At 38.6% G+C, this 13118-nt stretch overlaps 1 protein-coding gene across 1 annotated transcript in view; it reads right to left on the reverse strand.

Moving 5' to 3' along the window:
- The window catches only part of KIF4A (kinesin family member 4A), a 173626-nt gene that overhangs the window by 54224 nt on the left and 106284 nt on the right, over positions 1–13118 (reverse strand). The window contains exons 15-17 of the mRNA XM_055121514.1: positions 9065–9168; positions 7989–8133; positions 6872–6982 (exon numbers count right to left, since the gene is read on the reverse strand). Of these exons, the coding sequence (XP_054977489.1) occupies positions 6872–6982; positions 7989–8133; positions 9065–9168 (360 nt within the window). The remainder of the gene's footprint in view (positions 1–6871; positions 6983–7988; positions 8134–9064; positions 9169–13118) is intronic.

The raw sequence follows: 13118 nt of genomic DNA on the forward strand, positions 1-13118 counted from the left end.
AAGTAACAGAAGTGCTTGTTCATAGATGATTGGATAAAAAAGCTATGGTGGCTGGAAGCCTGCTTCATGAGCAGAGGGGAGAAGGCAGATGGAATAGAGAAGGGATCACTAAAAAAATGATGGCTGGAGGAATCAGTCAGGATGGGAAATGTGTGCCGAAAGTAGATAATGAACCAAACATGATGGCCTCTCAGTGTCCGTGTTGCAAGCCATAATGCCCAAAAGAAGAGAGACAGTAGGGGAATATTGTCTTCCATGGAGGCAGGGGGAGGGTGGGAAAGGGGGGTATACTGGGGATATTGGTGGTGGGGAATGTGCACTGGTGGAGGGATGGGTGTTTGATCATTGTGTGATTGTAACCCAAACATAAAAGCTTGCAACTATCTCATGGTGATTCAATAAAATTAAAAAAATAAAACATAAATTAAAAAAAGCTATGGTATACTTTTTGTTTGGGGGCCATACCCAGTGGTGCTCAGGGATCATTACTGGCTTCCTGCTTAGGACTCATTCCTGGCAGGCTCAGGGGACCATATGGGATGCTGGGAATCAAACTCGGGTCTGCTGCATGCAAGACAAGCATGCTACCTGCTGTACTATTGCTTCATCCCCAAGAAGCTGTGCAATATTTTATACCATGGAATACTAGCTACTAAAAAAAAGATTTTCATATTTTGTAGTTATTCCATTTTCTTTTTTTTTTTTTTTGCTTTTTGGGTCACACCCAGCGATGCTCAGGGGTTACTCCTGGCTCTGCACTCAGGAATTACTTCTGGCAGTGCTTGGGGGACCATATGGGATGCCGGGGATCGAACCCGGGTCAGCCGAATGCAAGGCAAACACCCTACCCGCTGTGCTATCGCTCCGGCCCCTATTCCATTTTCTTATTTCAAAAAAATGAATATAATGAATGGAGCTCAAGGGAAGCAAAAAACGAAGGAAAAAAGACTAGCATTTGGACAATTTCTACCCATGTGTGCATATATAAAACTAAGGAACAGAACTAACCCAAAGTAAAAATAAAAAAGAAAAACCAGTGAACATTTATAGTAGAATTGAAGTTACCTGAGAAGGGGGTAGAATGAAAATATATATGTATAGCTTACTATAAAGCTAGCAAATCCTTAGGGTAAGAATGAGCTAGACAGATGACTATAAAGATGGTTGCCAGGCTTTTTCTACTCTGGAGAAAATTATGTTCTGTATTGAACATGTATTTTTCTCCTCTCACATCATTTCTCTTAGTAAAGTTCTTTAAATGAAAACTATTTTGCTTCACTAAAAAGAAGGTTGCCTATCTCAAAAAGCATTCAGATTTTAAATTCAGCGAGGTAAAATAAAACCATACAATATAAAGAGTAGTTCAATGGTACAGTCATTACGGAAAACAGTACAAAACAGTACAGAAGCTCCTCAAAGTAAAAACAGAAGTGCCACAAGATGCAGCATTTCTACTATTGGGCATATAGTCAAAAGAAATGAAATCAGAGTCTCAGAGATATCTGCATTTCCATGTTTGTCACAACATTACTTACAGTAACTAAGATATGAAAAAGCCTAAATGTTTACTAATGATGAATGGATAAAGAAAATGTAGTACATGATTATGTCTTTCTTAATGAGACTTGGATGTGGATGTGTTGGAAGAAATATGTTGTTAGGTGCTTTTGTTCTTGTGTGAAAATCACAGAGATGCATGAGGCTGCTGCAGGTATAAACAACTTTAGTATAGCTATAATAGAGATTCTATAATTTTAGTACAGCTTATAGAGATTCTATAAGCAGTAGGAATTTGGATTCACTGATATATATCCAAGTCTGTTGTAGATTAAAACATCATTATGCAATACAACAATAATATTCAGCCACAAACATGAAGAAAATCTTGCCATTAGCAACAACAAATATGAAACTTGACATCATTATGCTAAATGAAATAAACCAAAGAAAGACATAAACTGCATGATCTCATTTTTATGTGGAGCTTAGAAAATAATTGAACAGAACCAGAGAGCAGAATAGTGCAAAGATGAGAAAATGGAGAAAGGTTGGTTAAAGGGTACTCACTTTCAGTTTTAAAATAAATACGTGATTTTAGGTATTTAGAAATGACTTTCTATACTCTCATGTGGTGAGAATGGTAGCTATGTCATGTGATGGGTGTGCTGATAGCAGAAAATGCAAAATCTCCAGATTTCTTCTTTTTTGGTTTTGATTATCCTGATTTTATTCTTGTATTTCCATCAGAATGTCACAAAAAGCAACTTTAAGCAAAGATAGAATTGTCAACTGGATTAAAATGAATCTAAATCAATTTGGGGAAAATTCCTTCTTAAGGTTATGAAGTCCTCCCATTTACAAACATTGGGTTATATTTTCATTTATTTAGAACTTTATTTAGTTCCATGACATTTTGCAGTTTTATTTATTTTCTGGATCACACCCACCGGTGCTCAGGGCTTACTTCTGGATCTGCATATTCTGCACACCATATGGGGTGCTGAGTATCAAACCTGGGTAGTATGTGTCAAGGCAGTACTCTACCTTCCACACTACTTATTGCTTTGGACCCAGATCCATTGAATTTTGGGGCCCACACCTGGCAGTACTAAGGGGTTACTTCCAGCAAAGTGCATAAGGAACACATGGTGTGGGGAAATTAACATAGGCCTCCTGCATGCAAAGCATACTCTCTGGCCCATTAATTTCTCTCCAACTCTCTGTAATTTTTCATGTATAAGTCTTTGGTTATTTTTTCACATGGGTGGGGATTGAAGCCACTCTGGAGAAACCTGTGTTCTCTATTGAACATGCATTATTTTTCCTCTCACATTTAGTAAATTTCTTTAAATAAAAATTATTTCGCTTCACTACAAAGAAGGTTGCATCAAAAAGAAGTAAGGTCTTAAAAATGTAAGGTAGGTGCTATACCACTAAGCTACACCCCTGGTTCTTAAAAAAAACTGGGGGTGGGTGGGATGGAGAGATAATAGGGCCCTTGTCTTATATGCTTACGACCTGAATGGCTCCTTTAGCACTGCCAGATGCACTCATTCCTGAGTACAAAGGCAAGAGTAACCCCTGAGCACAGCCATGTGTGGCCCAACCTTCCCGCAAACGTTTAAACATTTTTTGCAGTGCCTCCTGGCACTTGAACATAAGTTTCATGCATGCCTGGTATGTTCTTCACAATCCCAGCAAAGTCTTACACTTCTTTTGTTAAATTTATATTCCCAAGGAGGGGGCACACACATCCTGTGGTCCTGAGGCACACACGTTCCTGGCTCTGTTACTCAGGTGAACACATTCAGTGTCAGGAATCGAACTGGGTTTGGCTATATGCAAGGCAAGTACTTTTAAAAAAATTTTTTTGACTAAGTAGCCCTGAGTGCTGTAGCTTGTTCTCCAATACTACCCTGCCCAAAAAGGAGAAAGCTGCATGGACGTCACCTGTGGATCCTTACAAATGCTATCCCCAGGTAGGGCAGGTTACTGAGGGGAGAACACAGGTCCTGGTGTCCGCTCCTAAGGCAAGCACTTTAAATACTGTACTATGCCTCTGCATCCCCCCAAGTAATAGTCTTGTTATAAATGTTACTGTTTACTTCATTCATTTTCAAATTGTGAGCAGCTAGTATATAAACATACAACTGATCTTTGTACATCAAAATTATATCTAAAATACTTTTGAGCTCATGTCAATTCTAACAGTTTTTATAGTAGATTCTCTAGGATTTTCCACATCGAAGAGAGTGTCATCTGCTAACAGCTCTGCTTCTTTCTTTCCAATCTACATGCTTTTCATATATTTCTTCTATTAGACTAATTTATTGGTATTTTAAAAAAATACAGCATTATCAATAACAAAATTTCCTCTAAACACTGCTATAGATACAATTTCATAGCTTCCGATGTAAGAGCTTTGTCTTAATCTATTTTAATTTTTCCTTGTGATTTTTTATTTGACCCATTATTTAAAATTCTGTGGCTTAGGGGCCAAAAACATTTTACAGGCATGTACAGCACATGCCTTGTATGTGCTGACACCAGTTTAATCCTCAGCACCATATGGTCACCAGAATACTTGTAGGTACAACCCTGTAGGTCCCCAAAAGCACCACTGGCTATAACCCTGGAGGCCCTAAAGCACTCCTAGAGTAGCCCAGGTAATCCTGGCACCACAAAGCCTGAGGAATACAAGGCACTGAATCGCTGGCACAGTTGGCGAAGAACTGCTTCGAGGAGCCGGCAGATCTTCTGAGTACCACTTGCATTTGTGAATTTTCTACTTTCTTTGGTGGATTTTTTTTTCTGAGGGAATGCCAAGAATTAATGCCGGAAATTAATTCCAGGACCCCATACATGTGAGGCATGTTCTATACCACTGAGCTACACCCCTTGCCTGTAGTTGATTTATTTCATTTCAGTGTGATTGGTTAACATAGTGTGTTTCATCTGTATAGCTACTTCCGATATTTTATGATTGATGTTCGAAAGGTAGATTTTTCTCCAAACTTTTAATTTGTTACTTTATATATTCTGTAGACAACAAATTCTGTTCTAGATCTTGTTTTAACCAGGTCAGACCATCTCTGCCTAATATAGACTGTTTAATCCAGCCACAGTGAAATATAGAAATGTTAATCCTATACAGACTTGTTCTCTGTTCACCATATTTTGTGCTACTGTTATCTATCTGCAACTCCCTTGAATTACTGTAGTTATTATTTCATATCATTTATGTGTCTTCAATAAGCTACAGTGAAAGGAAAGCAAATATAAACAGAGTTTATTCCTTTTTAATTTTTATTTTACTTATTTATTCGTGGCAGGTGGGGACTACACCCAGTAATGCTCAGGAGCTACCCATGGCTCTGTGCTCAAGAGTAACCACTGGTAGTGCTTTGGGGACCATATGTGGTGTGAGGAATTTACACTAGGGCCGGACACATGTAAAGCAAACTACTTAACTGCTGCACTATCTCTCGAGCCCCCATAGTTGATTCTTATCTGCCATTTCTGGTTCTCATTTCTTTCTCTATATTTACGTTACAATCAGACGTTACTTAACGCAAATACAACACTCTGGTGGTGCATGGAGATTATATGTGGTGTCAGGCATCAAACCGGTCAGTCATGTGCAAGGTACCTTAAATTCTGTGCTATCCCCTCCGCTCTCCTTCTCTCTCATTGCCACAGTCTGCTGTGTCTATAGCTCTGTGCTCAGAAATCACTCCTGGAGATGCTAGGGTGCCAATATGCTGCAGTGCTGGGGATTAAGCCAGGTTGGTTAAATGCAAGGCAAGGACATTAACTCCTGTGTAGGGGTAACAGCCATTAAAGATTATTTTATAAAAACAATGTAGGGGCTGGAGTGATAGCACAGTGGGTAGGGCGTTTGCCTTGCACGCGACTGACCCGGGTTCGAATCCCAGCATCCCATATGGTCCCCTGAGCACCGCCAGGAGTAATTCCTGAGTGCATGAGCCAGGAATGACCCCTGTGCATCGCCAGGTGTGACCCAAAAAAGCAAAAAAAAAAAAAATAAAATAAAATAAAAACAATGTAATGTTCCCTAAACATTATTTTCTGAACCTGTACTTTGGCGTACAGTCTCTCAATATTTTAGTTTGTTGTACTCCCAAATGTTAAAATTTTTTACACTTCTAACAAAATTAAGTTCAAATTTCATGGATCTATAACGATCCAATTTTATCTTCTCTCCAGTAAAATCTTCATCCAACCTGGACCACTTCCTGTTTCAGAAATGTGCCTAAATAGTTGTCATCTCTGTGTCATTTTCCTGCTGACCCAATTATCTAGAATGTTTGTACCTATTTCTCTCAACAGCCTACCTGACCAGGGCCTATTCAGCTATCATTTTATTAATCAATTAAAACAAGTTTAGTTTATTATTGATTGAGATTGTTTGGTTTATAATATTGTTATTAGTGGTTTACCATTCACAAACTTCCAACTTGTTTTTGTCTGGGGGTCACCCAGAGATATTCAGGGCTTACTCCTGGCTCTGCACTCAGGGATTATATACAGTGCCAGGGGTCAAACTCAGGTTAGCCATGTGTAAGACAAGCGCCCTACCCTCTGTAGTATCTCTCCAGTCTCTTAGCTAGTAAACTTTTCCTCCAACTAGAAGAATACTTCCCTTTCTTAATTACTTTTCATACCATTAATAAAGCCCAGATACCTTTATAGTTTGTTCTGTAGAAAACCATTCATGTATTGGGGCCGGAGCGATAGCACAGCGGGTAGGGCGTTTGCCTTGCACGCGGCCGACCCAGGTTCGATCCCCGGCATCCCAAATGGTCCCCCAAGCACCGCCACGAGTAATTCCTGAGTGCAGAGCCAGGAGTAACCCCTGAGCATCGCTGGGTGTGACCCAAAAAGAAAAAAAAAAAAAGAAAACCATTCATGTATTTTACGTCCCCCATTAGACAAGGTATTCTTGATTGACAGGAGTCATTTGCAGTATATCTATTTCTCAAGACGTTTAGTTCATAAAAGACATATAATATATAGCTATATAATGAATGAATGTGTCACATTTTTTGAGATATCAGTTGTTTGAATAAAAGATTTAATATTAATCTACAACAGGTTTCAAAGGCAACACAGTGGAAGAACAGATCCATGCAACTGAGTTTGGAGGTGTACTTTGGAAGGGAAGCCATTAGGGTCCTTGGGCAGGGGAGGTGGAAACACCAGTGATGGATGTAGTATTGAAATTATGTACATAGGAACCATCATTAAAAGTACTATAAATCACAGTACCTGAATCAATTAAAATAATCTAGAGCAGGTTTTCAGATAAGGTATTATCAGGTAGGCCTTTAAGAAATTATTAGTTACTTACTCGCTCTTTCAACTGGATCACTTCTTTGTCTTTTTGATGCTTCCACTGTCTAAACTTCTCACCATCTTCTTTCATCTGACGCATTAACCGTACCCGCTGGTTTTTCATCATCTAAAGAATAAACACCAGTACAAGTATTAGTCATCTGCACTTTATTTTAGGCTGATGTGCAGCTGGATAAACCAACCATTAAGAAGAGAGAAAACACACAGCTAAGCTGAGAAGGCCACCAACAGGTTTTCTGATTAGGCTTGCAATGTCTCTTGCTATGCTTGCCTGCCCCGGGCTTCCCAGGATAGACTATGCAAATGAGCACCCTGAAGAATAAAAAGGAACTATACTCTAAATCTGGCCCTAAGTCCATTATATATAAATGGAAATAATATTTCAAAGAAACATTTACTACGGTAAAAGGAAAATTCTTCACTACATCCATTTTATTCTAAAATGTTCAGTATACATAACTTGTAACCACCTATTTGCCAGGTATCAGGAGCTTCTATAAGTTCCAAACTTCAATCTTCCTCAAATGCCTTACAATTAATTACTTTATGAAATAATTTCACAGGATTATGGAAAGCAGTCAGCACACAAAATATTAAGGTGACTTTGCTATTTAGTTTCAGAGAACGTAAAAACTCTTGTTACCAAGATCGTTACCCCAACATTCTGAAAAAGGAACATATATGGAGACTTGCACGCTTGAAATGATGGATTCTGCCTACTATTTTGTCACCTGAAAACAACTATGTAGTATAATTCTAAATGTAACACCTAAGTTTTTAAGTTTTAATAAGGAGTATGCAAAGATGAGTTTATTACCGGAGAATCTCTCTCTGTATCTCTCCCATCCCCTCTCCCTTTCCCTCTCCCTCTCCACTCTCTGCTTTTTTGGGCCACACCTGGCGGTACTCAGAGCTTATTCCTGGTGAAGTTCAGGGGTGCCATGGATTGAACCTAGATTCGCAAAGTGTGCAAGGCAAACACCCTACCAGTTGCACTGTCATTCTAGTGCCTACCCGTATCTCTTCTTTAAAATATTTTTTTATTGAATCACTGTGAGATAGACCCTTACAAAGCTATTCATGATTAGGTTTCACTCAACACCCATCCCTACCCGTATCTCTTGATTCAATTTGGAGACAGTATGCTCTGTGGATTCCTTCAGTTTCAGGAGTTTGGACTGTTCATTCAATTTCTTCTTCAGATCAGCTATTTGCCCCTCTAGTTCTTGGAGACGTTTGCGGCGGCGCTCACTCAACCTAAAGACAAATGAGGGGGAAATGAATATTTACTAGCAGCAAAGCATAATTTTAAAAGACATAATAATAGACTCCTAAGTTCATAACCCTATTATATATAATGGCTACTCAATCATGTAGTCATTTAAGTAATGAATCCCACCCAAACAAGCAACACTGCCTCAACAATGGGAGCTTAATACAAAGACTAAGATGATTTTTTGGCATATTTAACAAAGCAATTGCCTCAATAAACCAATCCTTCAACACTCTATGTCAAAAGGATGGTTCCTTGATGGTTCTTCATTTCACACTAGCTGCAAAGGATAAATCTGATTCTTACAGTGAGATAGAATGTAACATTCAGCATAACTTAAGAATTTAAGTTTTAAACTCAATAGAGATATAAAAGAGTCACCAAGAAAAAGAAAATAGAAAAAAATCAATATAATAGAAGAATGAGGAATAGGGAGGATATTTTGATTATCTGTCTTGGTTTACTCCCAAATGAGTGACAGCTAGATGGAGTTTTCAGTTTCTAGCTTGGACATTAATCCTATTCAAGAAGCTATTTTATCATAAGTGCAGAGAAAAAGAATCTGTTGCTATTGGTTAGGTCTAATAATCTTTCAAAAGCCAGATCAAATGCTACCTTTCTCTAAAGCCTTCCTTGACCATATCATCCTGAACAGATATCTCCTGTATCAAAACTTCTGAACAGTAATATCTAAGAAATTTATTTGGCTACTTAAGGTAAGTTGTAATATGGACTTGAATTGTCATCACAAGAACTTTAAAATCCCTATAATGAAATTTTCTTTTATTTAGGTATATTATTCTCAACTAAATTTAAATCCTATGAGGATAGGAAATGAGTCTTTCACTGCTCTATTTCCTCTCAGGCTGCTCACACAGTAGAGACTTAAATAATATTTATTAAATTTATTCTTACTTGGCTTGGTTGGCATCCTTCTTTGCTGTCTGAAGTTCAAGAACCAATTCTTCCTTTTCCTTTTGTAGATTGATAACTTCCAATTCTAGATTTTTTATGTTATCCTGAAAATGGCATTGGCCAGAAATAAAGAAAGCATTAAAAAATACAGGAAGAAAACTGCTTCTAAATTCTGTATCTTAAGAACTATGCATTCAATCTTATTACCTCATTTGCATGCTAAAAGATTTGCGTTTGACTTGACAGAGTTTAAAATTATGCGGTGGGAAAAGTATGAACTTGGCACCCAAAAGCTTGAAGTTCAAGCCTTGAGTTCAATACTTACATTGTAAATACCTTAAAGAAAGATACTTTATGTACCTTTAACAAAAATTTTTGGGTCACACCCGGCAATGCACAGGGATTACTCCTGCCTGGCTCAGGCACTCAGGAATTATTACTGGCGGTGCTTAGGGGACCATATGGGATGCTGGGAATCAAACACAAGTTGGCCTGTGCAAGGCAAACGCCCTACCCACTGTGCTATCACTCCAGCCACACTTTATTTCTTTTAATATTAGTTTTATGCAAAAAGTGCTCACCTATAACCCAGCTGAGATTTCCATGCTATCACCCATTACAATTTTTGTTTGCAAAAGAGAAAAAATACCAAAACATCCTGCTTACAAGACTGGCTCTTTCTTTGTGTCTGACAACTTGGAATTTGTTAAGATTCTCAACAGTCCCCAACTGATTATAGTGAATTATTAAGTTTAAATTGCATAAATAATATAGTTTATCCTGTAAACTTTTGTTCTGGGAATCTAGAACTATACAGAGATAAAGAATGACTTCTGGGGGCCAGAGCGATAGTACAGTGGGGAGGGCATTTGTCTTGCACACTGCGGACCTGGGTTCGATCCCCGGCATCCCATATAGTCCCACAAGCACTGCTAGGAGTAACTCCCGAGTGCAAAGCCAGGAAGAACCCCTGAGCATCACAGGTGTGACTCAAAAAAGAAAAAAAAAAAGAATGACGCTTGGTGACTGGAGAGATTGTACAAGAGATAAGGCACTTATCAAACATGTAGCTGAAACTGGTTTTATCCCCATCACAACATATGGTTGTCCAGCACCATCAGAGGTCACTCCGAGCACCCCCGAGGGTATACCCACTCACCACTCATACACACACACACACACACACACACACACACACACACACACACACACACAAAGAGAATGAACTTGGGTAAAAATCCTGGACTCCTTCACTCAAAACGGCTTTCTGAGAAAAAACATATATGTTGTTATAACCCCTTACTAGAGAAGTACATATCTTGTGACTTCGCTTAACACAGTCTCTTAGAAACTTACACCTGGATTTCTTTGGAAGTTGCTCTGTGAACTTTTCCTCTTTGCTGAGTTTTCATTAGCACAGCAGGTAGGGCATTTGCCTTGCGCGCGATTGACCTGGGTTTGATTCCTCCGTCCGTCTCAGAGAGCCCAGCAAGCTACCAAGAGTATCCCTCCCGCCCACATGGCAGAGCCTGGCAAGCTTCCCGTGGCATATTCAATATGCCAAAACAGTAACAAGTTTCACAATGGAGACATTATTGGTGCCCGCTCGAGCAAATCGATGAACAACGGGACGACAGTGCTACAGTGCTAATTTTTCATTGCTATAAATTTTAGCTATAATTTTGACTGTTATATGTCCTGTGACTCTTTCTGGTATATGATCAAGCATGAGGTACTTGGGAGTGGTCTTAGAAACCCAAGAGTTTCCCTATCCTTGCAAAAACAACAATAGCACCTACCTACCTTAAAGTGTTTGTTGGGAGATAAAATAAGAAAAAAAAGTTTCAAGACATTTTATAAACTATAAAGAGCTGTACAAAGTTTTTACATTCAGAATTTCCAAACATATGTATTCATATGTATTCAATAGCAATTGCAGTTCTGCATGTATTTAGGAAATTTAGGAAACAATTTAGGAAACAAATTTTGCATGCACTTAGGAAACAAATTCTAGATACTGAAGTGTCGTAGTTTGCAAGATTGTGAAAATCCAGTGAACTGATTACTTCCTGTTCTCATAATTGAAAAAAAAATTGAAGGATACTGAATGAATGAGTAATCGGCAGCCGAAAAGATTATACGCAGGCTTTAGAACAGTATTGAAATGACATACAAAGAAATTAAGGCAGGTTAGATGGGACTTTATCAGACAAGCTTCCTTAATAGTGAAGAGCTGTTTATCAATTACTGAGCCATTTCCGTGTAACATAAAAAATCAACCCCATTGCTTTACAGTTTTCAGCATATAGTACAAAATAATGGTCCAAAATATTATGTATACATATACATAAAGAAGTATATGTAAAGATAATAGACATACGTAAAGATAATAGGCACCACAAATTGTTACTGGCTCTGCCAGTCCAGTCCAGCTCTTCAAATTCACTTTCTCGGCAACCCCAACCACAGCACTAATTGTTGTGGAACATGAACAATCTGGGTTTAAAGACTGGTTCTTTCTCTTGCTTGCCATGTAACCTGGGTTACATAGCAAGCCTCTTGCTGCTTATGTAACCTGGGGAAAGTTGCTTAATTTCTGTGAACCTGTGTTTTCTCATTCATGAATAGGAATATCAGCGTTTATCTCCTGAGAGTTGAGGGGGATTAAGTGAGCCAAAGTATACATAGTGTTTATGTAATATATGACTTGCCTATATATACAGTGAATTTCGAATGGCAGAGCCTGGCAAGCTACCTGTGTCGTATTCAATATGCCAAAACAGTAACAATAATGGACCTCATTTCCCTGATCCTGAATGTGACAGGGACGAATAGAGATGTTACTGGAGCCTGCTTGAGCAAATCGATGAATAACGGGACGACAGTGATACAGTGATATATAAAGAAGTAACACGTGAAAGTATTATTAAAAATAATCCAAGAAATATATATAAAAGTTTTATATTTTAGGGGCTGGAGCGATAGTACAGCGGGTAGGGTGTTTGCCTTGCACTCGGCCAACCCAGGTTCGAATCCCACCATCCCATATGGTCCCCTGAGCACCACCAGGAGTAATTCCTGAGTGCAGAGCCAGGAGTAACCCCTGTGCATTGCCGGGTGTGACCCAAAAAAGCAAAAAAAAAGTTTTATATTTTACACTACTTCCAAAAATTAGTCCCTGCTCCAGGTATACCACTGTTACCAATTTGGTTCAGATTTTCACACGACTTTCAAGAAATTTATATATTATATGACTGGTCACAGGCATAGTACAGACATTTACACAAGTATATAAATTCCTACAATATATTTATATATAATTAACATAATGTTGTGGGAAATACCAAAATACAGGTATGTAAGTAGAAATAATACACACGTTTTTGTGCATGCACTGGCAACAACTGGTTTTGCTCAGGGGCTCTCCTAAGCTTGGTGCTTGAGTGTCTCTCCCAGTTGTGCTAGGGATAGAAGCCTGGCCTCCTGTATGTAAAGCACGTTCTCCACCATATTATGGCTTTCTGTCTTCATAACTTGCCTTTTAAAATATTTCAGTATTGTTGAGTTAGTATGTATGGTTGATGATTTTGGTGTACAAAGTTATTGCATCGCCAGCACCAAAGGACCACTTTTACCACTACTATTCAATATAATCTTGGAAGTCCTTGCCTCAGCAATTAGGCAAGAAAAATAAAGGGATCCAAGTTGCAAAAGAAGTCAAACTATCTCAAACTATCACTATTTGCAGATGATATAAGATTATAGAGACTCTAACAATGCTACTAAAACCCCCCAATAAACCAGTAGAGCAAAGTAGCAGGATACAAAATCAATACACAAAAATGTTGTGTTTCTATATGTGAATAATAAACTAAAAGAGACAGAGATAAATCAACAAAGGATGTGAAAACGTATGTATGAAAACTTTAAGTCACAGAGGGTAGGGCACTTGCTTTGGTCAACCAAAGGTTGATCTCCTAAGGTCAACCAGGAGTGATTCCTGAGTGCAGAGCCAGAAGTAAGCCCTGAGCATTGTTGGGTGCGGCCCCAAATC

Source organism: Sorex araneus, chromosome X (genome assembly GCF_027595985.1).
Source record: "Sorex araneus isolate mSorAra2 chromosome X, mSorAra2.pri, whole genome shotgun sequence".
Taxonomy (NCBI): Eukaryota; Metazoa; Chordata; class Mammalia; order Eulipotyphla; family Soricidae; genus Sorex; species Sorex araneus.